The following is a 26,845-nucleotide window of genomic DNA, read 5'->3' as shown; positions in this document are numbered from 1 at the left end:
GTCTCCCGGGTCAGATGTCAGAGCTACAGGAAAGAAAATTCACCATCCCCATAATCCCGCCTTCCCGTTCTGAGCTAGCTGAATCTTTTCCCCGCTGAATCTTGAGCGAGCGCCCAATCAATCAAGCCGATCCCGAGCATCCAGATCCGGCGACCACCATGTCAAAAACAATTGACCAATTGACCTAGATACATCGCCGCCGCACACTGTGGTTCAGTCCCCAGGCAACCCCTCTTCTAGTTCGCCCCCGCTCTCTCCTCTCGACCGTCGGTGGATCTCTCCTGGAGCTGGGCATCTGAGTTCTACGCGCGAAAGGTCAGTCTCCCGCCCGAGCTGTTCCATCCCCGTCTCTCGCTCTCCTTCGTGCTCAGGCGTCAAAATCCGATCTTGGTTGGCAGTTACATTACAGTCTGCGACGTGTTCTGGTTCAGCACGAAACTGCCTGCAACTGTACTGAATATTCCCTGGCCCTGACCGGCGGCTTGCATCTTCTGTACCTACCGATCTTCAGTTTCTCGCCTAGCATTACTTCTGTCACATGTATCCATGTTTCGGCGACTAACTAATTCCAGCGCTTCGATCATGTGGCTCAACAGTTGGTTGAGCTGGCTCGATCGCGAGGCCCCATCACTCCGTCAGCACCGAGCGAGTTCAGGGGAGCACCCCGTGTGCCTGCAACTACTTTAAACTGGCGTTATGGAGGTTTAGGAGTACCTGTCACGTCGTGGTAGTTGAGGGAGAGGCATCTCCTCGCCAGTTCCCTTCTCCCCTGAACAGACTGCGAGGGGAGAAGCTTCCCTGTTTTCCCGAGGTATTGCGTCGCTATGCCAATTTTCAAATCTTGGCTTGTTGTGATCAACTGGGTTGCAGCCAGCACGTTGCATTATTGCGACCTTGTCTTGCTGCTTGACTTGGACAAACCGCTGAATTTTCTTACCAATCCTCTGATCTGGTTGATAGCGACGGGCAAATGTGCTTGTGACGTGCTCCTACCTTATTTGACCTCCCATGTTTAGCGTTGCCGTCGTGGGAAAATGCCATTGTGATACCCCTTATATGCGCTTAGTTGATTGGCCTAGCTAGGTGGTTGCTGCATACTGGTCTTCGTTCCTCCCCCTTAGGCCCTGATCACCCCCTCCTTGTTTAAAAGGATACATGCTTCAGTGCTAGAGACCTTGCTGTTGTTGAGTTTGGGCTCGCTACCATGGCTAGCAATCGGACTGGCCGGTTTCAGGTATTGCTTGATCTCTTGGCTTTGTTTCTTCAGCTCTGATGCAATGTTTTTTTGTTTGTATGCATCGTTACTAGATCTGTTATGAAGTGTTTCTTTGGTTCTGCTATCGCTTCATTTTGTGCCATTGACTTTTCTTGGAGGTTGGAACCTGTTCTCTTAGTAAATGATGTGTGCTTTCTTTTCGTTTCTACCTTGACCTGCTCGGGTCTTCACCATGATCAACCTTAAAAGTTGGCTGAAGGTCATAGCAAAAAATATGAAAGTGCATAGTCAGCACGAATAGATCAATCTCGTAGTAGTTTGTTGGGACAATTCTGGCCCTCAAGAGAAGCTTGGATCATAGGATGATTGTTTGCTACAGAAGACTAAAGGGATGGCATAATACTTGCTAACTTAGGCCCCTGATCGCCCAGCTTGTTTAAAACGATACGTGCTTCAGTGCTAGAGCGCTTGCTGATGTTGAGTTTGGGCTCGCTACCAAGGCTAGTAATCGGTTCCAGGTATTGAGTGATCTTGGCTTGGTTTCCTCAGCTGCCTTGTTATGTTACCAGATCTCTCATGTAGTGTTTCTTTGCTGCCGCTAATGCTTTATTTTCCGCCGTTGACTATTTCTTGGAAGTTGGAACCTGCTTTTTAGTACTTCTTGTCTGCTCTTTTTTTGTTTCTACCTTGACCTGTTCGAGTCTCTACCATGATCGACCTCAGTAATTCGTTAATGATTATACCAAAACATAAGTGCAGAGTCAGCACAAACTAACCAAATGTCCAAATTGTAGTTTTATGGGCTATTCTGGTACTTTAGCAGAAACTTGAATCCGAGGATGATTGTTTGCTAGAGAAGATCAAAGAGACGACATAAGACGGACCTGATTTTCAGTACCCATTGTTTGGTTTGGAAAATCAGGTTTTCTTGCTTGTACATGATGGATCATGCTTTCAAACTCTTTTCTTCTCTCAAATATGTGCCGTTGTCTCATAGACGTAGGTACTTCGTTGAAGAAATAGTCTTAGTTTATACTCAATCCTAGCTACGACCTAGGATTTGGTAAAAATATGTTGATTATCCTCAGTTGTACGAGTTACTGGGTTTGAGAACTAAAACAGGCATCTATGTACATGAGCACTAGTATTTTAATGGATATTGTACATATTATGTAGTATGAAAAATGATTTCAAGACCCAGATACAGGGGCAGGCTAGAGTATATGTGGAGTTATGAAGTGTGTCATCTATCTTTGCACAAAAAGTTGTACCAGTACTTTTATGCTCTGTCCATTGCTTACTACATTTGTATATGACATCTAACTGTCAAGGGTTCCTCCATCTCCCTTTTTGCAGCTGTAACATGACTTCCAATAGTTAATTAATCTACTTTAAAATGTTGCAGATGTCTAATCTGTCAGAGCCCTCAAGAGAAGATGGTGCAGCCGATGCATCAGTTACTTTACAGAAAACTGGAGGGTGGAATAACACATGGAACACTCTTATGCACCACGCTTCAGTCTATGGCGTGGCTGCTGGTTATTGCCTGTCAGCATCTCTGTTGTCCATTATCAACAAATGGGCAATCACGAAGTTTCCTTACCCTGGAGCACTGACAGCTCTACAATATCTCACTAGTGTTGCTGGAGTTCTCCTATGTGGACAGCTAAAGCTTATTGAGCCTGATAGCCTGAATTTGAGAACCATGTGGAAGTTCTTGCCTGCTGCTGTTATGTTCTACATCTCCATCTTCACAAACAGTGAACTCTTGATGCATGCCAATGTGGACACTTTCATTGTCTTTCGCTCTGCTGTCCCAATATTTGTGGCCATTGGAGAGACGCTTTACCTTCACCAACCATGCCCATCATTGAAGACATGGCTCTCACTTTCCACTATACTTGGTGGGAGTGTGATCTATGTTTTCACCGACAACCAGTTCACTGTGACTGCTTACAGCTGGGCAATTGCCTATCTGGCGAGCATGTCTATCGATTTCGTGTACATCAAGCACGTGGTCATGACCATCGGGCTGAACACATGGGGCCTTGTGCTCTACAACAACCTTGAGGCTCTGCTGTTGTTTCCCCTAGAGCTCCTTATAATGGGAGAGTTTGATCAGATGAAGGTGGACAGCTCCAAGATGACTAACTGGCTATCTTTTGATGTTGTCCTTCCTGTTGCTCTGTCATGCCTGTTTGGACTATCAATATCTTTCTTCGGGTTCTCCTGCAGACGGGCCATATCAGCTACCGGGTTTACGGTGCTCGGTATAGTGAACAAGCTCCTGACCGTCGTGATCAATCTGCTTATCTGGGACAAGCATGCGTCACTTGTGGGGACAATTGGGCTCTTGATATGCATGTCTGGTGGCGTTCTCTACCAGCAATCCACCACAAAACCGAAGGCTCCCAAGATTGAGCCCAAGGAAGACATTGACGAAGAGGGACAGAAGTTGCTGCATATGCAGCCAGGCCATGAGAGCAGTTCAAAGTAAAGGCACTCATAAGCTTATTTGACAATTCACGAACCATTCAAGGTATACCTGATCAGATGAGAAATCTTGAAATGCAGTAGACATCGGCAATTCATGAGGACCTTAATATCATCCTACAATCTCTTTGTTATTGTATACTGTATTCCATTAGTTAGACATGATTGTTTCGTTGTAGGGTACCAGACAGTTCAAACATACTAGCTCTGAATCTCTGTACACGAAAACAGCAAGTATGCTATTTATCAAACCTCAGGAAAACACTGCATGACTCATGTATTTGTTACTACCTCTGTCCATTTTTTGATGTCAAAAGTTTGTCTAAATTCAAATGTATCTAGGCACTCTTTAGTGCATAGATACATCTAAATTTAGACGAACCTTCAGACATCAATTAATGGATGGGGGGAGTACCTCTGCTGCATTTTTTTGGTTTCTTTTTGTTCACATGGGAAGGAATTTGTCTAACATCAGTACCTGAATCCTGACTTGCGATTGTTTTTTTTTTTTTTTTTGTGTATTGTTGTTGAATTCTGCCAGTTGAGGCTTTATTAAGTTAAAGCAGGGCCATGAGGCCTTACCTCTAAAAAAGTTGCGATTGTTTTTTATTTACTTTTTGAAGCGGACAGGCGGTTGGTTTTAATCTGGCATCTTATGCAAGTCTACTTTTTTGTTTTGTCAGTCTGGTTGTAATGTAGCAAGGTATATGTTCCAATTTCACGAATAAATAGTATTCCCTCCAGGCCAAATTAATTGTCATTTTATGATCGACATCGAAAACTGCCAAATGTGCCAGGTTACAAATCTTATCAGAACATATGTAATTTGAATACAAATAGAGAATATTAAACTACAAAGCACTCAAAACTGAAGTAAAGACTGAACTGCTACCACCTGAACTTCATGGACGGTCTGCTCCACCTGGTGCAGCATTTAGAGTTCTTTTTGTTCCTGATCGACCTCCTGGATCCTTCGGTGCACCTCTGCGATCTCCCTGTTGAACTCAGTCCGCTTCAGATCGGCCGCTAGCCGCCACTGGATAGCAATCCGGTTGATTTTGTCCACCAGATCATCGTACCTCTTGCGGATCTCGAGCACTTCTGCCGCGGTTCCAGCGTGGAGAAGCTCCTCGCGTAGTTCGGTGATCTCCGCACGGAAATCAAACCTGCTTACCGCTCCGTGCAGCTCGGCGATCTCAGCCTCGAGTTGGGCGAGCTTCCTGTCGTCCGTCGCCCGCCATTGGGAGATCAGCTGGTCCTGCCTATCCATGGCGTCGACGTACTTGTCGCCGAACTGGAGCACGTCGCCCTGCTTGATGTCGTCATCGTAGCGAGGATTGCGCAACCTCTCTGTTGCATCACGTCGTTCTGAAGCAATATAGCTCAAACCACGCAGGATCCCAAAGGGAGCGAGGAGCACTGTGAAGTAAACGGCCAAGCAATGTTCGCCAAATCGGGTAGTATCCTCGGTTATCTTGTCCGGGTACCCTGCGACGTCAGAGAAGCGGCGGATCTTGCCGAAGCCGCCGATGGTGCTGTTGTCGCCGACGACCTTCAGAGTCCTCCTGAAGCTGATCGCGCTGTTCCCGGTTGTTCTGCCGGCGGCGCCGACGGCATTGACGACCATCTTGGCGGCGCCCATGCCCATACGAGCCCTCAACGCCGAGAGCGCCATTGTTGTCTGATAGATTTGCATAATATGTGATATCGCTTAATAAGATCGAAATCGAAAAACCTGTCTAGCCACCGCCCGATATATATACACCGTATATGGTGATGGAGCTTGTTGTTGAGATTTGCTCCCCAACTTGTCGGACAATTTTATATCTCTCCACCGCCCGAGTCCGTCCCTGCTGCTACTCGCCGGTCCGGCTGCTGAAAGCCGACGCGCGCGGGTCTGAGCTAGTTCCGTCGGTCTCTCCTCCGCTCGCTGATTGAGCCTTACTGTTGTCGCTTCTCATTTTTATCGGCGTTATCAGCCCTCTAGTGATTCTCTATATTTGTAAATGGTCTCTGAGGAACATGCTCTTGAGCAGAGTAACCTTGTTTTGCTTGCAGCAGTGGCTCATCCTGGCGAAACCCGCGGACCGTCCCTGGCTTAGGTGGCTGATCTCCGAGCTCAGACGGGTACATGCGCTCCACCTACTGGACGACTCCTGATGCTGCATCCTCCTTCATCCCAGGGGGCGGATGACGATGATGCACCTTCTTTCTGGCTCTCGGTCTGTTAGGGGAGGCCGACCCCAGGCTACTTGCATTTTCTTCTTTCCTTGGCTAAGCTGCATGCCGCAGCATGTAATGAATTGTTGTGAACCTGTGGGGCTTTATTAATTTAAAGTCGGGAACTTAGTGCCTTTTATCTATAAAAAAAGCAGAGTAACCTCATTATTGATGAGTTCTACACATAGAGCTCTGCTGTATGGCGCCAGCTTGACTTTCTCCGTAGTGTTATCGGTGGTACTTATCCGTGTTGCCGGACTGTGCTGTCTGACTTGGAGTTTCAGCGGATCTACGAGTTTATGTCTCGGCTGCGTACAGGGTTTGAGCCCTGGCGTGCTCAAATGTTTGCTCGAGGCCATGTTACTATCTCAGAGATGTTATCTGAGTTTCGGGTTGAGGAGACTCGTCTGTGTGTGGTGCTGGATTGCTTGTAGTACCATGCACTGGCGGACCTTTCCCCATATGCGCTCCCTGTTAGTCGTTCTTCCTCTCAACTCTCTAGACGTAACCATGGCCGTGAGCACTGCAGGCGTTTCCTTGGGGCTAGCACTTTGGACAGAATTAGAGAGAGAACTCGAGGGAAGCTGTGAAGCGAGTACACACTGGAGCGTTGCGCCACCTCCGGCAGCCAGTGGTTCGGCGCACTGCCGCAGCCCACAACCGAAGGCACGAGCACGGGGCTGGCAGGAGCTCTAACAGCAGGCAGCCGCAGGCACGAGCATGAACCGGCATGAACTCTAGCAGTCAGGCAGCTGACACTACGAGTCTGTGATCCAGGGACCGCAGCAATCGGACCGAGTTAATCCCCTTCTGTCCTTCTCGTCTCCAATTGTTCTGCCTAGTGCCTACTCGGCTGATCGCCTTGGTGATCTTCTTCTTTTCCCCAAATGTGTAGTTATCAGTTAGTAGCATCATCTATTGTTCGTTATTTACTGAATTATGAATTTGTTCATCAAGTTTGCAGATTACAACAGCCAACCGCCTTGGGAAAGGCCACTCGTATTCTCATAGTAGAAGAATTGACTTTGTCAAAAAATGACCAGACAAGTGAAGTATCACAGTTGGGACAATGTTTTTGCCATTTTTTTAGCCTGGCCCGCCCATGATTTTTCTTCAAGCTCCACTACCATGTGTCCTTGCTGTTAGAGCTCCTGTCCCGCCTACCAATGTACCAGGAGCCCCACGTCCTAGTCCACTGCTTCTACGCACATCGTCTGGCACTGGCGATCGCTCTTCTCGTGCTGGAGGGTGCTCCCGCTCCTCTCGTTTTTGTGACTACTATTGGAGGCCTAGTCATTATGAGTCTGATTGCTACCAGAAGCATGCCTTGCCCTTCTCCTCGACTGTTGACTTCACCGAGCAAGATATTGTTAGGCTTAAGTGCCCGCTTGCCTCCTCTAGCTCCTCTTCGACGGGTACTACTGGTTCTGTGACTAGTGCTCCCATCACTGTGCGCCCACCGTCCACAAAGTTAGGTACATCTTCGTGTGATCTAGATTCTAGAGCTTCTTTTCACATGTTCTCTGATTCTTCCGCTCTCTCTTCTCTCCGACCTCTTGATTTTTCTGTTAATGTTCTCACTGCTGATGGCGCTTCTCTTTCTGTTGCTAGTCGCGGCAACATTTTCACTTCGTCTTTTTCTGTTCCTGATGTTTATCATGTTCTCGTCTTACCATGAATCTCTTTCCCGATGCTCAGCTTGCTGAATCCGGTTGTTGTGTCATTCTTGATGCTGATTCTTGTTCTGTCCAGGATCATCGCACCAGAGCTATGGTTGGGTCTGTCCCTATACACCGTGACTCTCAGCCTCTTAGGGTCTTTGGGAGCTCGACTGGATTCGTGTTTCCTCTCCTGCTACTACACCCACAGATCCACGTGCTCTCGCTGCTTCCTCTACCTCCTCCTTTCAGCAATGGCATCATCTACTTGGTCATCTTTTTTGCTTCTCGCTTGTCGTCTCTTGTTAGTCGAGGTGTTCTGGGGCATGTCTCAGGAGATGTCTCTTTACAGAGCCAGGGTTGTAGACACAGTTACCTTATCCTACTAGCGAGTCAGTGTCACAACGTCCTTTTGATCACTTGGTTCATTATATTGTATGCGGTCTGGCTCCCTTCGCTTCGAAGGGGGGTCATCGCTACTATGTCATTTTTATTGATGATTTCTCTCGCTACACTTGGCTCTACTTTATGACATCTCGTAGTGACGTTCTCTCTCTATATAAGTTATTTTCTGCCATGGTTCATAGTCATTATTCCACGCCGATTCGTGAGTTTTGAGCTGACTCTGCTGGTGGGTACATCTCCTATATGTTGCATGGTTTTCTTGCTGATCAGGGTACTCTTGCCCAGTTCTCTTGTTCTGGAGCCCATGCTCAGAACGGCGTGGCTGAGCGCAAGCATCACCACCTGCTTGAGACGGCTCATGCAATGATGATCGTCGCCTCTCTTCCTCCTCACTTTTTGGCTGAAGCTATACCGACCTCCTCATATATCATCAATATTCAGCCTTCATCTGCCCTGCAGGTGGCATTCCTCTCGAGCGTCTCACTGGTCGTTCCCGTGATTACTCGGCGCTCCATCTGTCTGGTTGTGTTTTCTATGCTCTTCTAGCACCACGTGAACGCACCAAGATGACCACTCAGTCCGTTGAGTGCGTTTTTCTTAGATACGGTGATGAGCATTGTGTCTATTGGTGTTGGGATCCCGTTGGTTGCCGGATGCACGTTTCTCGGGATGTGACTTTTGATGAACCCCGACCTTTCTATCCACGTCCCTCCTCCTCGACCTACTCTGTGGAGGACATCTCTTTTCTCATGTTTCCTGTTGTCCCTCCTTCGATGCCTACGGTTCCAACTCTCCCGAGTCCCTCCCACTGTTGATCTCACACCGTCTTCACCCACCAGATCCTCGCCTCTCACCTCACCACCCTCTTCACCTTCCTCTCTGATGTCTCCTTCCTTGCCTACGGTGATTCCTCCCTTCCCGTTTCACTACTCCTGTCATCCACGTGATGATGATGTTGCCTCTCCTGACATGCCTCTCCGCCTGAGCTGACTCATAACCTTCGTTCTCAGGCTCGCCCTCCGCTTGATCGCTATTCTCCCACTCGCTATGGTATTTATATTGTCCTTGAGCCGGCCACTTATTGGGATGCCATTTCTCATCCCGAATGGCAGCTAGCGATGGCTGAGGAGATTGCCACGCTGGAGCGCACCAGCAATTGGGATGTTATTACTCCCACTCTATCTGTTCGTCCATCACGTGCAAGTGGATCTACATGATCAAGACTTGCTCTGATGGTTCTCTTGGGCGCTACAAGGCTCGTCTTGTGGCTCGCGGCTTTCAGCAGGAGCAAGGTCGTGACTATGATGAGACCTTTTCTCCAGTGGCCTACATGACCACTGTTCGCACTCTCCTTGTTGTTGCTTCTATTCATCACTAGTCTGTCTCCCAGCTTGATGTTCATAACGCTTTTCTTAATGGAAAGTTACGCGAGGAAGTATATATGCAACCACTCCAGGGTATTCTATTTCTGATGGCATGGTCTGTCGTCTCCAGCGCTCCCTCTATGGCCTTAAGCAAGCTCCTCACGCCTATTTTGAGTGTTTTGCCTCTGTGATGCCTGCAACTGGCTTTTTTCCTAGCGCACATGATCTTGTGATATTTGTACACACATCTTCTCATGGTTGGACTCTTCTTCTTCTCTATGTTAATGACATGATCATCACTGGTGACGACTCTGAATACATTTCCTTTGTCAAGGCCCGTTTATGTGAGCAGTTTCTCATGACTGATCTTGGTCATGTTCGCTACTTCCTTGGGATTAAGGTCTCCTCTACCTCCGATGGATTCTCTATCTCCTGGGACAATTACATTCACGACCTTCTTACTCGTACCGCTCTTGGTGATGAACGCACTGTTGAGACTCATATGGAGCTCAATGTGCATCTCCGCTCCACTGATGGCGATCCTTTGCCTAATCCGACGCGCTACCGTCTTGGGAGCCTTGTCTACCTCGCTGACACCCGTCCTAACATCTCCTATCTTGTCCACATTTTGAGTCAGTTCATGTCTGCTCCCACCACTGTCCAATACAGTCACCTTTTCCATGTCCTCCGATATATTCGTGGCACGATCTCCTGTTGTCTTTTCTTTCCTCGTTTCAGTACCTTACAGCTCCAGGCCTACCCAACTGTTAAGTGAGCTAGTGATCCATCGGATCGCCAGTCCCTTTCTTCCTACTATGTTTTCTTGGTGGTTCCCTCATTGCTTGGAAGAACAAGAAACATACGGCAGTCTCCCGTTCGAGTGTAGAGCCTGAGTTGAGAGCGATGGCTCTCTTGACGGCAGAGATGACTCAGTTATGCTGGTGTCGTTGCCTACTCGACTGTGCCTCGGAGGAGGGATCCTCACGAGGGGGAGAAGAAGTAGGGGTCATAGGGCGGAGAGTCCTCGGGACGGTGGTACGCGATTTACCCAGCTTCGGAACACCTGCACGATGGCAGGGCCTACTGCTGCTTGTCTAGGATTATCTGGGCGCTTTCGCGTTGTTACAATGAGTTGTGGTTGTGCCTCTAGGGCTCCCAGGATCCGGCTTATAAAGGCAACGGATCTAGGGTTTACATGGAGAGTCCTAGACGGAATACAAGTTGCCTAATTACGGAATATTACATTGTCGTGAACGTCAAGGATCCGCCTTCCATCAAGGTCGTACTTGATCCGGATACTTCATGGGCCTTCACGGATCCGGCCTCCTTCGTAGGTTGGTTGAGATCCGCCTCCTTGCTCCTGGGCTGGACTTCATCCATCATGATCTATAGCAACTGGGACGCCCGATGGGCCGCATGCCACATCACCACCTATGGGCCACCCGGGCTTGCCGGATCTAGGCCATGTCGTTGATATACCCATAAAGTATACCCACAGCAGTAGCCCCCGAAGTTCTCCGAGATTCATCATTCCTCCGACTTCATTTAACTCGGATCCGAAGAGAATCTTGAAGAGCTTCCAAAACTGTCTTGTTTCCGACTTCAATCAACCAGAAATCATTTCCTTTTCTACAATGGTACCTTAGCAGATTTTTCGCCTACATCGTGCTGAACTTCCTTTTTTCCCGCGCTAAATTTTTGGAGATGCGAATCTTCAGCCGGAAATTTTGGATTTGTTCAGTTCAAGTTACCGCTCCCTCGATTTCACCGCTTTAACCTAAGACACGTGGCGGTCATCCAACGGTGTGACCGTTCCGTTTCCGCCGTTGGATCCGGCTCACGAATCTTCGCGCGGGGTCTATAAATACCCCTCGCGTTCGGTAACTTCCATTCTTTTCACCGCACCTCCACTTCATCTTCTTCCTCCCGACAGCGCCGCCCTCTAGATCTCATCTCCGGCGAGATCCTCCGCAGAGAACTTCTCCCGCCGCCGCTCCAGCGCCACTTTCGACTCGAGCTATGCGCGGTTGAACGGGAAATCTCTCCCGCCGCCGATTCGTGGTCATCCGGAGCTTCGCTCGCCAAGTCCGGCGACCTCAACTTCGCCGGCGCGACGGGGAACCGCCACACCATTAACGGTAAGCTTCGCCGGACCCGTAGAAGAAGAAGTAGCTTAGATTAGTTTAGTTCCGGCTACTCAGATCATTTCACCACATGCATGCAGCCGCAAACATGTCCTCTAATTCACCTAAATGTACTGGTAGTTCTCCGAATAGCCCAGAACCAAGCTCATTGGAACCAAGCTGTCCGGAACCATTAGCTTTCCTACCACCACATATTTATGACACTAGGTTAGCTCAACCTTTCTCCGCATCTTCCAGCAACGCACGAGGCCGAATCCCAACCCTCCAAAGACTCGGAGCTCAGAGACCTGCAGAACGAGGGCATGATTTCTCCGCACTGGAGTTTCATGAAAGACTCCGTCGCCCCCAAACCAGATCCGGACGAACGCGTCCTGACGAAGGCCTAGGTGGAGCGCGGTCTATTGCTCCCTTGTTCCGAATTCTTTCTCTCCGTCATCTCCACATACGGCCTCCAGCCGCATAACGTATGTCCCAACTCCTACCTCCTCCTCTCAAACTTCGTGATGCTCTAAGAAGGGCATCTCGGAATTCGCCCTAACATCCGCCTATGGCAATTCTTTTTCGAGTCAAGAAGCAGATGAAGGACAAGGCGATGGTGAACTGCGGAAGCATGACTTTCATGCTCCGCCCTGGAAGGATGTATCCGCCTCACTCTTCACACGAGTCCGTTCGGTATTGGAACGCCGGATGGTTCTATGTGAAGAACATCCAAGTTCCGGACGTCCACGACGGGCTTCCCAAGTTCGTCTACAAGCCTCCGGAAGAGCTGGCCAGCTGGAGCTTCGTCCCCACCCTCGCTCACTTCCCAATTCTGGAGAAAGAAGCGCGGAGGATTTCCTGGTTAGTCCATGATGGGCTAACCGGAACTAACCTCACTCTCAGTTGGTTCTCTCGCCGGATCCAACCACTGAAGTATAACCCGCGTCTGATCTGCGCGTACACCGGGGTGGATGATCAACTCCGAGTCACCCGCCACGATCTGCCAGCGGATTCTCTGAAGAGGAGGATCAAGACGCTTGTGAAGATTCCCCGGGGCCAACCGGTCCCGGAATTAGTGAAAGACATCAAAGTGAACGACCAGTGTCCTCCGGTACGGATCCGTACTTTGTTATTTTAACTTCTTATTTTTTGAAGTGTTCTAACTTTTTCATGTTTTCCTCTCCAGCTCAACTCTTTGGCGGAGGAGGATTTGCGCAACATACTCAGAGTTCCTGTCAGCGGCGACGCGATGGAGGAGGATCCGGAGGACGATGATGAGGAGGAGGAGCAAGCACCCAAGAAGGTTGCTCCCCGAGCCACCAAGCGTCCCCGCGCCAGGGTTTCCGGCTCCGAAGCCAGAGCTAGCGGTGAGGCCTTCGCCAAGAAGGCCAAGATCAAGACACCCCCGCTTGACTCGAAGAACGCGGAACACGATCGCCTCAAAATGTTGTCCACAACAGGAAGAGGATTGCGCCCGCTCATTCCCGGCGCCACGTAAGTATCCGAGTTCATACCTCTGTTTCAACTTGTGTAATTTTTACTTATACATTTCCTTTGCTTGTTGCAGGAACCCGACCACCACTACCACACGGACCAACATCCAGAAGCCTATCACGAAGTATATGAAGGCATCTCCGGCTGTTGGTCCCCTTACTCCAGCTCCGCCAAGCACTTCTCACGCAGCTCCCCAACCATCTCTGCCCAGAGCTCAACCCTCGCCCACGCCCGCTACCGAGGCTCAAGTGGAAATCATTCCAGTGAGTAGCGAGAAGGCAGGCGGAGGAAGCTTCGGGACAAAGCGACCCGCTCTAGAGGAAGCTCAGGTCCAAGGCAAAGAAGAAGCGGAAGTGAACTCTTCGGAAAAGGCTGAAGCTACGGCTAGTTATGTCGTCGGATTTTCGGAGAATTTTGGCGATCCGACCGATCTTACCTCCACCCCAAGGCATATGTGACCAAGTTTTTCAATAAACTTACTGAGGAAGAGAAGTGGATTCTTGAACAAGATCTGCTTAACTCCATGCTCAACAACGCCTGGGGCAAAGCTGATGCGGGTTCGTTGGAGATCCAAAATTTTAAGGAGATCGGCCAATTCTGTGACAAGCTTCTCATCAAGCGCAAGGTAACTCCCAGTATCCCCCAAGTATCTAGACGGAAACTAGTAATAGTTAGCACCTGGATACTTAGAGTAGAATGAACTGAAGAAGATTTTTAAAAAGTGATGTAGTAGCCCCCAAGCGTTATGGCGGAAATGTTTTCGGCAATAATGCTTCGAAAAGGTCAACATTTTTAATCGGAACTTATTCCTTCTTTGTTTCTGTTACAGGAACAACAAGCGCTGCATTATGACCTCCATAAGAACATCGCCTTGCAGCGCCGCGTCACCTTGAGCCAGGCAGAGAAAATCCATGCTGCTAAGGAAGATAATGCGGAACTGAAAAAGCAGCTGGCCGAAGCCCAAGGTTTGTTTCCGGCCAAACTTGTCATTAATCCAGATTCCGACTATCGAATTAATTTTTAACTTAACTTTGGACATGTGCGTCTTCTTCCCTCGCCACTGCATCCTCCGAGCTGGAGAACCTGCGCTCCTCTTATAAAGATCTAGAGACAAAGCTCATGGAGGCGGAACAAAAGCGGGAGCACGCGTAGAAGCAGCTGGCGGAGAAGAACTCCGAACTCATCAAAAAAGAAGGTGAGTTTGCCATGAAGCGAAAGGTTGACAACGACACACTGCAAAGGCTGCAGAAGCAAAATAATAGGCTCCGGAAGTATATGGATACTGCGGAGAAGCATTGGGACATTCTCAACGCAGATGTCATGGGTAGGTATCCAGAACTTTCCAAGTAAAACTTATCCTTGAATTCAATCTTACGCTTGTCTTCGATCATCTCATGCAGAGCCACTCGGATATGATGAAGAGCGTCGGAACCAATTTCCCCGCGATGACCTCCTCCAGCTCGCCGGAGACGAATGCAAAGACCTCATCTCAACTTGCCGGAAAATCTGCCATAATCTGGCGATCAAGGACAGCCGTACTTGCGACGTCCGCAAGCTTATTCAAAGAATGGATATTCTTCCGGAGCTGGTTGTAGATCTTCAAGCTTCATCAGCTCGAGGTGCTGCTGCAATATCCTTGGCCATGTGCCTGGCCCATAACCCGAAGCTTAATATAGACAGAGTCACTACCGGTGTTCCTCCGACTACGGATGTCTGTGCACTCCTAAATGCAGTCAGTGGCTATGAAACCCGGATCGCCCGACGAATCGGCCATGAAGAATTTTACGACAAGTGACAAAGGATTAACTTATCAATGCCTACAGATTGTAGACTAGGGTTTTAGTCGGAAGTAGAGGGAAAGTAGATCTCGAAGGTTTCAGTCGAAAAGTACTCGACGATTATGAATACTAGGGTTGTGTGAAGCAATGAATTGATGCTCTCTTTGTCCCTCGACCCCCCTTATATAGGAGGCGGAGCCGAGGGATTCATAATACACAAGTTACAGAGTCCGGGAGGGTTTTTAACCCGTCCCGTATAATTACAAGTCTATATTTCCTAATACAACTCTAACTTTCCTTAATATAACTTGGGCTTCTAAACTTCATATTCTTCGACTCGTGGGCCTTCGATAAACCCCGGGTACCATCTTTGGCAGGCCCATTGGGGATGCCTATGTCAGTAGCCCCCGAGATTTTGCTTGAATCGAAGAATCAGGGAAAATCTCCAACTTTATAATCATCCAATAACTCTGTCGAATTTATCACATATCTTTGGATACACAATTATATATTATACATGGATAATGGTAGTTGGGGCTATTTCATCTGACGGATCAGGTACTAGTTAACTGCTCTAGTGGCAATCCGCAAAAACCTACTTCAAGATCACGTCCCTGGACATGATCTCGGGATACTGGTGTTAACTTCGACAGGTGCCGCTTAAGGTCTTACCATCTGTCGAGTCCCAGTCATGTTTTATCGGGTACCTAACGCGTCCGTTAGGATTTTTCTTCGTATCTGTTGATACGGAAAAAAGTAGCAAGCTGACGTCGAGAGACGGTGCCACGCCGCTCGAGAAAGGATGCGGAGTCTTACCTTCGCGAGTTTTGCGGCATTCGGAGATTATTCGCGACTTTGGCGCTCTGAGAATATATTGTCGAGTGCTTTTTCGGCTGTTGGAATAGCACATTTTATTGAGTCAACGGATGACTTATCTTGCCTTCCCGATGGGAGTATATGTAGAGTTATTTGTATAACTCGAAATGTGCTCACTTCTTTTTATAATTTCATCGGGCACGCGAACAGCGTTCCCGATGGTAGTAGCCCCCGAGGCTACAGCGAAGGACTTGTGCTTGGTTGTAGGCTCAACAATTTAACGCCTTATGTCGCTATATTGTCATTCTTTCTCGAGCTTTTCATATCTACCGGGTGCGCGACCAGCGCTCCCGATGGGAGTAGCCCCCGAGGCTATGAACAAATGCTTGCTTTTGATCATAGGCTCTCGCCATTTCTATTTTGTCATACTCGAGTTTTTCTTTTTTCCAAAGTAGCCCTCGAGCATTTGATCAAAAACTTGTATTTGATCAAAGGCTCTTGAAATAATCAATAGTCTTTTACTGCCACCAATTTCATTAATCTTCACAGCCGAGATTTTCTCTTGGCAAGGTGACATCATTACTGGCGATAGCCACGATCACGGTGTCGGGAAGACGCGAGCACTGCTCTCTCTCTGTCTTGCGGGCCCAAAACCCTCATCAATTTGACACGTCGTGCAAGTGGGGGACACACGTCCTCCGCTTTTCTTGACACCCGCACTGTATCGCCTGTTCCTTTCCTTCACAGTGAAAATACACTTTTACCCCTTATCCACGTGTACAGCATCCATCTCACAATTATTCCATCCAACGGTGCGTCGATCCGCCAATTCTCTATTTAAGGTCTTCTTCTTCTTCCGTTCACCCTTTCGCTCGCGCCGCACCTCTGCTCTCCTCTCCAAAAATTCCCCATTGCGCCCAATCACTTCCTGAGCTCAGCCACATTCATACTCACTCCTACGCCACTGTTAATGCCACCACGCGCACGGCTCACCAGGCACAGCACTCCTGAGTCAAAGATGGCGGCGGAAGATCTGGAGTGGGAGAGATCCAAGATCTCGAATCAAGACCTCAACCTGATGAAGAAGCTCGGGTTCATGAAGAAGAAGAACGCACTGCGCTTCCCCAGCGAGGAAAGATATCCTCGCCTCCTATCGAGTATCGGGTCAGTTTTATTGACCATCTTATTCGCGGCCTCTCTACCCCCATTCACGATTTCCTCCGCGGTCTTCTCTTCATTTATGGGTTGCAGCTGCATCTGCTGACTCCCAATTCCATCCTCCATATCTCTATTTTCATTACCCTCTGCGAGTGCTTCCTCGGAGTCCATCCTAATTGGGCTCTGTGGAAACGCATCTTCTGCCTCCGCCGCAATGGCTCCCACAACATCGCCTATAACATAGGCGGTGTTGTTATTTGCGTTCGCCCTGACGTCGAGTATTTTGACGTCAAATTTCCCGACTCCGTCCAAGGGTGGCGCAAAAGATGGCTTTATGTGCACGAAGAAAGCTCCGACTCGGTGGAGTACAACATAGCTCCTTTCGATGGAGGTGCCAAGATTCTTCGCCGCCGATCCTGGGACGCTGAAGCCACCGAAGAAGAAAAAACGGCGACAGAAGCACTGATGTCCCGTATCCACGAGCTTCAAAACACCCGTGGCAAGGAATTGTCGGGTATCCAGATTACGGCGTACTTCCTTAGGATTAGAGTGCAGCCTTTACAAGCTCGCAAAAATCCCCTTTGGATGTATGCTGGCGAAGAAGATGCCAACAGGCTCTCCAAAGACCTTCCTGTAAAGGACTTGGAGAAGCTTATCCGGAGAATTTCTTCGCTCAGCAAGAAAGATGCTATTCCATCCTCTTGTCGCATGGAGCCATGATACGTCTCCAACGTATCTATAATTTCTTATGTTCCATGCTACTTTTATGATGATACACATATGTTTTATACACACTTTACATCATTTATATGCGTTTTCCGGAACTAACCTATTGACGAGATGCCGAAGTGTCAGTTCCTGTTTTCTGCTGTTTTTGGTTTCAGAAATCTTCCACAGGAAATATTCTCAGAATTGGACGAAATCAAGGCCCACGATCTTATATTTCCACGAAGCTTCCAGAACACCGGAGAGGGACCAGAGGGGAGGCCCAGGGCCTCCACACAGTATGGCGGCGCGGCCAGAGGGGGGCGCCCCCCTGGTGTGTGGGACCCCTAGACCCCTTCCGACTCCGTTTCTTCGCCTATATAAGTCGCCGTGACCTAAAACTTCGATACCGATTGACGAAACTCCAGAAAGACTCCAGGAACGCCGCCGCCATCGCGAAACTCCAATTCGGGGGACAGAAGTCTCTGTTCCGGCACCCTGCTGGGACGGGGAATTGCCCCCGGAGTCATCTCCATCGACACCACCACCATCTTCATCGCCATCGCTATCTCCCATGATGAGGAGGGAGTAGTTCTCCCCCGAGGCTAAGGGATGTACCGTAGCTATGTGGTTCATCTCTCTCTCCCATGTGATCTTTATGTGATCATGAGCTTTGTGATCTAGTTGAATATCATCTATGTGCTACTCTAGTGATGTTATTAAAGTACTCTATTCCTCCTTCATGATGTAATGTTGACAGTGTGTGCATCATGTAGTACTTGGTATAAGCTATGATTGTGATCTCTTGTAGATCATGAAGTTAACTATTACTATGATAGTATTGATGCGATTTATTCCCCCTTTCATAGCTATTGTTGACAGTGTGTATGCTATGTTAGTACTCGGTCTAAATTGCAATGGTCTATCATGCACTCTAAAGGTTACTTAAATATGAACACCGAATGTTGTGGAGCTTGTTAACTCCGGCTTGAGGGAGCTCTTGTAGCCCTACACAATGAATGGTGTTTGTCATCCAACAAGAGAGTGTAGAGAAAGTAGTATTTGTTTATTCAGTTATGTGATCAATGTTGAGAGTGTCCACTAGTGAAAGTATGATCCCTAAGCCTTGTTTCCAAATATCAAATCTCCGTTTATTTACTGTTCTACTGCATGTTTACTCGCTGCCATATTTTATTCAGATTGTTATTACCACTCATATTCATCCATATTACTTGTATTTCACTATCTCTTCGCCGAACTAGTGCACCTATACATCTGACAAGTGTATTAGGTGTGTTGGGGACACAAGAGACTTCTTGTATCTTAATTGCAGGGTTGCTTGAGAGGGATATCTTTGTCCTCTACCTCCCTGAGTTCGATAAACCTTGGGTGATTCACTTAAGGGAAACTTGATGCTGTTCTACAAACCTCTGCTCTTGGAGGCCCAACACTGTCTACAGGAATAGAAGCGTGCGTAGACATCAAGCCATATAGTGGCACCAACACCCTCCAGAGGTAATTTCTTCGACTATTATTTTGTCATTTTGACTTTTTTGTCCTCTCGACTGTTTTAATATTTGTTGACTACTATTTTTCTGACATCCCTTGCGTAACTTTTTATCGACATATTTTGTCCTTGTAGAATCATCCAGTTCTAGCTTCTCTTCCTCCTCTTCTTGAAGGTGGAGAAGTCGAAGAACGGGATGTTGTCACCGACGACAACCAGGGTATTTCTCGCCCTGAGAGTGAGATCGCGGGTTCTCAAAAATTCGCGGCCTCCTCTGAAAAAGAAGTTGAATCCGAGGCTACCGCATCGACACACTCCCTCCCCTCAGCTGTTTCTCCAAGGAACAAGAGGAAAAGGGACGAAGTTGCCGATTCCAGTACCTCCAAAGCCGGCGCACCTCCTGCCGAAGAAGTTGTTCCCGATGAACAAGGGACAACTTTCAATCCTTATGAAGATGCCCTCGTCAGCTCGTAAGTTCTTGTTACTTTTTGTTGCTTGCTCTCAATATTTTGTCTATGTTGTTCCTTATATTCTCGCCTATTTATTGTAGTGGTGACGAGGATGAAAATCCACCTATTGACGCGACTGCTCGAACGAGTACATCTCGTACTTTAGTTGTCTCTGAAGCTCAACCTGATGGGGATGAAACCTCGCCCCCCCGGCAAGACATCGAGCACCCAACTCCAATTGCGAGCCCCCGTGCCTCTTCACCAAAGAGAGCTAGGGTCGAGCCAGTCAAGGAGCCTACCCTGTTAATTGGTGGTTCCATGACTCCTTCAATGGATGATGTAAGTTTTCTCCTCTTTTTTTTTTTACGTTCCGAACATTTCAGTGCTTTCGTCTCCCCTTTGGTTTTTGCTTGGTGCTGTCGAACTTTCGCTTCCTATATTGATTTCTCTTTTCTTTGGTTTTCTCTTCAGCCTTTGATGAAGGAATTTATCCGTCTTGGTACCCAATTCATCGGGTACCGTGACCATGCCATGAAGCTTGAAGGTACTATTTTTCCTGCCTCTTCTGCTGAATAGACTCCTTCATTATTTTGTCATGACATTTTACTGTCGTTTGTTTTGCCAGACACTCTTGCGGAAGCTAACAAACGCGCTGATGCTCTTACTATCAAGTTGGAGCAAAGCGAAAGAGCTCGCAAGAAAGCTGAATCAGATGCTGCCGATGTCAAAGATCTTCGAAAAAGACTTCACGACGCGGAAACTTCTTTGAGTGAAAACATAGCTCAGCAGTCTGATCGTGAAAAAGAAATCCTCACTTGCTTGGAGTCGCAGAGTCGACGTTTTGTTAGTAAGTACTCAGATAATTGCTATTTCTTCGGGTCATCAAATTCTTCCAGGTTTGCTTTTTCTTGACAAGCTTCTTTTTACTCATTTAGGTGAAACGCAGCAAGATTATGATCTGGAAAATCCTGAAGGTGATCGCCTTCTCGACGCGCTTTCCCTCCTTGAGAACCATGGAGATGAGGCACGTCAAGGCCTTGACGACGCTAGAACATGTCTGTCGCGGCTTTTTCCCTACTTGTTCACGAAGAAAGAAGAACCCGAGACTTTTACTGCTCTCGCCAAGTGCTTCAGTTCTCAAGAAGATCTTGGGCTCAAACTTCGACAAGAAGGATTGAAGGTTGGTGTTGAAGGCACCATCGCCTTGGTTACTCGGATGCACACCAACTCCCGCTCCTAGTTCATCGAAGCCGGAGGTCAAGTAGACCACCTTGTCTCCTCTTTTGTTTTGTTTCTCTTTTGATGCTGTCGCCATAGTAGCGTTGGCGACAACTGCCCCATTAGTTCACTAAGAACCCTCCTTTTGTAATAGCCATGTAAATATCTAACCTTATTAATGAAAAGCCATGTTGCCGAGTTATTGATATTGAAATATTTCTCTCCAGTTGATTTTTGACAACTATACCGTGGTGCCTCATTCCTCGGCTGCTTTGCCCGCTGCGTCTTGCTCAAAAAGATCCTCCGCTGTCGAGTTTATTGGAGGTTTTTCGAGTGCTGCACAAGATGAAGACTTGGACGAGCTCCGTCAACAACTGCAGTTGATGAAAAATAAAGCTCTCGTGATAATGGAACAATCTCGAAGATCATCGGATAGGGAAAAACTTGCTGTTCAACAAGCTCAAGAAGCCATAGCGTTGAAGGAGACTGCGGTTGCTGAGGCTGCTGAAGCTACTTCCCGAGAAAATTATATGCTTCAACTGATGAACGACTCCAGTTTGGATATGACGGGTACGCTTCGCAAACTTGGTCATACTGTATTTTATTCTTACTGTCTTTTATTCCTCGCTGATGCTTCCGCTAAATAGGTTCTTTTTTGGATACTGCTGCCGAAGATCAGCGTGTTGAAGCCCGAACCAATGTGCTTCTCAAGCTTGCCCTGGAGCATGGTTCTAATTTCTGGGTTACACCTGAGCGTACTCGCCAAATCGTCAGATTTCAAGATCGCGCGGGTCAGGTCCGCGATTTTCTCGACTTCTACACAAGGACACTATCCTTAGTTTATAGTACCATGTTTCTACGCAACAAAACACCAGAAACTCTTCCTGCTCTGATGGAGAAATTTCGAGATGCCCCTCGAATTCATGAATTTGTGCGAGCTCAACTATCTGCTGGGGCAAGATTTGCCATGATTATGATACAGATCTGCTACCCGATGTTAGACCCGACTCAAATTGTCACCAAGTGTCTAGCCAGGCAGGCGCAGCGGAAGAGGAACATCGACAAAATCAACGACACTGTAACCCCTATAGCAGAAGAGATGATGGACGAACTACTTCGGATGGATGCTGAATTTTTTGTGAAAGGTAGCTATGTTGAACATAGAACTGGTGCTGCAAACAACGAAAGTATAAACATAGATGATATACTAGGTAGCAACTGAAAGTTTATTTCTCCTTGCCGAATTTTTCTTGATGATGAGGTTGTGTGTATTGTAAATATAATCTATATTGCAAAGCCCCCGAGCCTTTAGCCGGTGCTCGAGCTATGTTTACGCCATTGTGAATTTACTATTTTGCGGGAGTTCATATATATTTTGTTACCGCGGGTTATGAGCCCCCGAGCCTGTCGACGAAAAAGATGTATATCACCAATATCTTTTACTATATTGCAGCACCGCAAGCCCGCCTCATTAAAACCTTTCATCCCCACTCGGTGCCCTGAAAGGAAAAGAGTGCGTCTGAAAACTCGCGGGCGTTTCAGTACATTGTATGTTTACAAAGAGGACTATATTTCGACTTTAAGCGTAAAAACGCCTGAGCTGCGCCACGTTCCAAGGATTTGGCTCGGCAACCCCTGTCTTCTTGTCCTTTATCCTGTATGCTCCTCATTCGATTACTTCTGTAATGATGTAAGGGCCAAGCCATGGCGGCTCGAGTTTTTCATGGCTTTTTTGTCTGAGCCGAAGAACTAAGTCGCCTACCTGAAAGGATCTTGGTCGCAAACGTCGATTGTGGTAGTTTTTCAGGTCTTGCTGGTACTCAGTGACCCGTGATAACACTTCGTCTCGAGCTTCGTCGAGTGCATCGACATCATCCTCCAGTGCTTTTCTTGAAACTTCTTTGTCATATTCCGTTACTCTCGGAGAATCATGCTCTATTTCTATTGGCAGGACTGCCTTAGCTCCATGGACCAGGAAAAACGGAGTTTCCTGTGTCGCTGTATTTGGTGTTGTTCGAATACTCCATACACACTGCGCAACTCCTCTGGCCAAGTATGTCGAGCTTTTTCCAATGGTGCTAGCAGGCGCTTCTTGATACCATTGCAGATGATACCATTGGCTTTCTCGACTTGACCATTGGTCTGCGGGTGCACAACTGATGCAAAGTGTAGTTTGATTCCTACCTCTACACAATATGCCTTGAATTCCTTGGATGTGAAATTACTACCATTGTCTGTGACGATGCTATGAGGTACTCCAAACCGAAAGACGATACTTTTCACGAACTTGATTGCAGATGCTCCGTCTGGTGAATTTATCGGCTTTGCTTCTATCCACTTTGTGAATTTATCGACAGCGACGAGCATGTACTCGTATCCTCCTGGCGAAGCTTTGTGTAATTTTCCCACCATATCGAGACCCCACTGAGCAAAGGGCCAAGACAACGGTATTGACATCAATTCTGCTGCCGGGGAGTGAGGTTTTGCGGCAAATCTCTGGCACGCGTCGCAAGTACGAACTATGTCTTTCGCATCCTCGATTGCTGTCAACCAATAAAATCCTGCTTCGAAAACCTTGGCTGCTATAGCTCGGTTGCTTGCATGATGACCACATATTCCTTCGTGTACATCTTTCAGAATTAACCTTCCTTCTTCGGGTGTAACGCACCTTTCTAACCCTCCCGAAATACTTCGTTTGTATAACTCCCCTTTAACCACAGTAAAGGCTTTAGAACGTCTGATAACCCGCCTTGCTACAACTGGATCGTCGGGTATTTCTTTTCGTAGGATGTATGATATGTATGCTTGGATCCATGGAATTTGTACCATCATTACTACGTCTGGTTCCTCTTCTTCTTCTAGTGCTGCTATTTTAGCCCCCGAGGGTTTCTTATCCTTCTCCTTCTTCTGTGGTTTCTTCGTCTTTGTAGATCTCTCGGCTATCTCCTCCCAAAACACGCCTGGTGGAATCGCGAGACACTGCAACCTAATGTTTGCAAGAACATCAGCTTCATCATTACTCAGCCTGCTGATGTGATTTACCTTGCATCCATCAAATAGCTTCTCTAGCTCGTTATACACTTCTTTGTATGCTATCATACTATCATTGACTGCATCACATTGATTCATGACTTGCTGAGCCACCAATTGTGAGTCGCCGAAATTTTTTAATCGAGTCGCGCCACAAGCCTTCGCCATCTTAATCCCGTGTATGAGAGCTTCGTATTCTGCCTCATTGTTAGACGCGTTTGGAAACGTCATCTGTAAGACATACTTTAATTTGTCGCCTTGAGGTGATATTAGTATCACGCCTGCTCCAGCTCCTTCTAATCTCTTGGACCCGTCGAAGTTCATAGTCCAGGTTCTCGATAGATCCGGGGGTCCTGTATTTTGTAGCTCCATCCACTCTGCGATGAAGTCTGGTAAAATTTGCGACTTTATTGCTTTTCTTTTTTCGTACCTGATGTCCCGAGGGGAAATCTCTATTCCCCACAGGGAGACACGACCCGTAGCCTCTGTATTTTTTAATATATTGGATAAAGGCGCCTCATTGACCACTATTATCGGATGCGCCGAAAAATAGTGCCGCAATTTTCTTGCGGTTGTAAACACTCCATATGCTAGCTTTTGGTACTGCGGATACCACTGTTTTGAGGGAGATAAAACTTCACTGATGAAATATACTGGCCTCTGTACTCCACGGAGTTTTCCTTCTTCCTCTCTGATACGTCTCAAACGTATCTATAATTTCTTATGTTCCATGCTACTTTTATGACGATACTCACATGTTTTATACACATTATACGTCATTATTATGCATTTTCCGGCACTAACCTATTGACGAGATGCCGAAGAGCCAGTTGTTGTTTTCTGCTGTTTTTGGTTTCAAAAATCCTACAAAGGAAATATTCTCGGAATTGGTCGAAATCAACGCCCAGGGTCTTATTTTTCCACGAAGCTTCCAGAAGACCGAAAGGATTACGAAGTGGGGCGACGAGGCGCCGCCATGCCAGGGCCGCGTAGCCAGGCTAGGGCCGCGCCGCCCTGTTGTGTGGGGCCCTCGTGTCGCCCCTAAACCTACCCTTCCGCCTACTTAAAGCCTTCGTCGCGAATACCCCAGTACCGAGAGCCACGATACGGAAAACCTTCCAGAGACGCCGCCGCCGCCAATCCCATCTCGGGGGATTCAGGAGTTCACCTCCGGTACCCTGCCGGAGAGGGGAATCATCTCCCGGAGGTCTCTTCATCACCATGATCGCCTCCGGATCGATATGTGAGTAGTTCACCCCTGGACTATGGGTCCATAGCAGTAGCTAGATGGTTGTCTTCTCCTCATTGTGCTATCATGTTAGATCTTGTGAGCTGCCTATCATGATCAAGATCATCTATTTGTAATGCTACATGTTGTGTTTGTTGGGATCCGATGAATATTGAATACTATGTCAAGTTGATTATCAATCTATCATATATGTTGTTTATGTTCTTGCATGCTCTCCGTTGCTAGTAGAGGCTCTGGCCAAGTTGATACTTGTGACTCCAAGAGAGAGTATTTATGCCCGATAGTGGGTTCATGCCTCCATTAAATCTGGGACAGTGACAAAAAGTTCTAAGGTTGTGGATGTGCTGTTGCCACTAGGGATAAAACATCGATGCTTTGTCTAAGGATATTTGTGTTGATTACATTACGCACCATACTTAATGCAATTGTTTGTTGTTTGCAACTTAATACTCGGAAGGGGTTCGGATGATAACCTCGAAGGTGGACTTTTTAGGCATAGATGCATGCTTGGATAGTGGTCTATGTACTTTGTCGTAATGCCCTGATTAAATCTCATAGTACTCATCATGATATATGTATGTGCATTGTTATGCCTTCTTTATTTGTCAATTGCCCAACTGTAATTCATTCACCCAACATGCTATTTATCTTATGGGAGAGACACCACTAGTGAACTGTGGATCCCGGTCCATTCTTTACATCTGAAATACAATCTACTGCAATTGTTCTTTACTGTTCTTCGCAAACAAACATCATCTTCCACACTATACATCTAATCCTTTGTTTACGAGCAAGCCGGTGAGATTGACAACCTCACTGTTACGTTGGGGCAAAGTTCTTTGATTGTGTTGTGCAGGTTCCACGTTGGCGCCGGAATCCCTGGTGTTGCGCCGCACTACACTCCGTCACCAACAACCTTCACGTGTTCGTTGACTCCTACTGGTTCGATAACATTGGTTTCATACTGAGGGAAAACTCGCTGCTGTACGCATCACACCTTCCTCTTGGGGTTCCCAACGGACGTGTGTTAACTACTACCACGCCAACAGCAAGGATTTTTTTGGCGCCGTTGCCGGGGACCTGAAGAAAAGTTACACCACAGAGATTTCTAACTCCCACGTCAACTGCACGCCAGCAGGATTTTTCTGGCGCCGTTGCCGGGGAGATCAAGACACACTGCAAGGGGAGTCTCCCACATCCAATCTCTTTACTTTGTTTTTGTCTTGCTTTGTTTTATTTTATTTACTGCTTTGTTTGCTTCTTATATCAAAAACACACAAAAATTAGTTGCTAGTTTTACTTTATTTACTGTCTTGTTATCCATATTAAAAACACAAAAAAATTAGTTACTTGCATTTACTTTATTTACCTTTTGTCTATTTCATCATGTTTCCTCTTAAGTACACTCTAAAAGACATACCAGTGGGACGAGGGTCTATAATTGGAAGAGATAATATAGAAGATTTTTTCACTCATGTTAGTACAGCTGAAGATTTTGAAGATAGACACTTGGTAGAACTTGCTCCTACTTATGAAATTGTTGCTGCTTCTTTAGTACACATGTTGGAAACTAAATTTGTTAATCTCAATCCTATAATTCAACATATGTTTCTTACACTCTGTGATATGGAGGAAGGAGAAAAGAAAGATTTTGTCTTAGAAACCCTTCTTAAAGAATTTGGTGGTGTAGCAAGAGAGGCTAGAAAAGTCTTTATTAAATATAAGATGCTTGGCTCTTGTACCAACTTTGCTAGTACCCTTGAAAAAATGGAAAAAGATAGATTAAAGTACACTGATAAAGTTAATTGTGAAGGGGAGATTAAGACATCAATACCTTGCAAGCTCCTAGGAATGCATGAAGCTCTAGAAAATAACTATGGTTGGCTTGTTCCTGAAAATTTGTTTGATGAGAATAGCAAGCCTAAGAGTAAGGAAAAAGGAGCCTCTGAAACTTACATAGAT

At 47.0% G+C, this 26,845-nt stretch overlaps 1 protein-coding gene across 1 annotated transcript; it reads left to right on the top strand.

Moving 5' to 3' along the window:
* Positions 1-1,020: 1,020 nt before the first annotated feature.
* LOC124701815 (GDP-mannose transporter GONST3-like) lies at positions 1,021-3,981 on the top strand. Its single transcript, XM_047233911.1, has 2 exons — positions 1,021-1,234; positions 2,622-3,981. The coding sequence occupies exons 1-2, from the start codon at positions 1,205-1,207 to the stop codon at positions 3,711-3,713; spliced, it is 1,122 nt and encodes a 373-aa protein (XP_047089867.1). The 5' UTR covers positions 1,021-1,204; the 3' UTR covers positions 3,714-3,981.
* The last annotated feature ends 22,864 nt before the right edge of the window (positions 3,982-26,845 follow it).

Source organism: Lolium rigidum, chromosome 3 (assembly GCF_022539505.1).
Source record: "Lolium rigidum isolate FL_2022 chromosome 3, APGP_CSIRO_Lrig_0.1, whole genome shotgun sequence".
NCBI classification, from domain to species: domain Eukaryota; kingdom Viridiplantae; phylum Streptophyta; class Magnoliopsida; order Poales; family Poaceae; genus Lolium; species Lolium rigidum.
The sequence above is the reverse complement of the archived record's forward strand: the minus strand, read 5'-3'. Positions and strand labels throughout refer to the sequence as shown.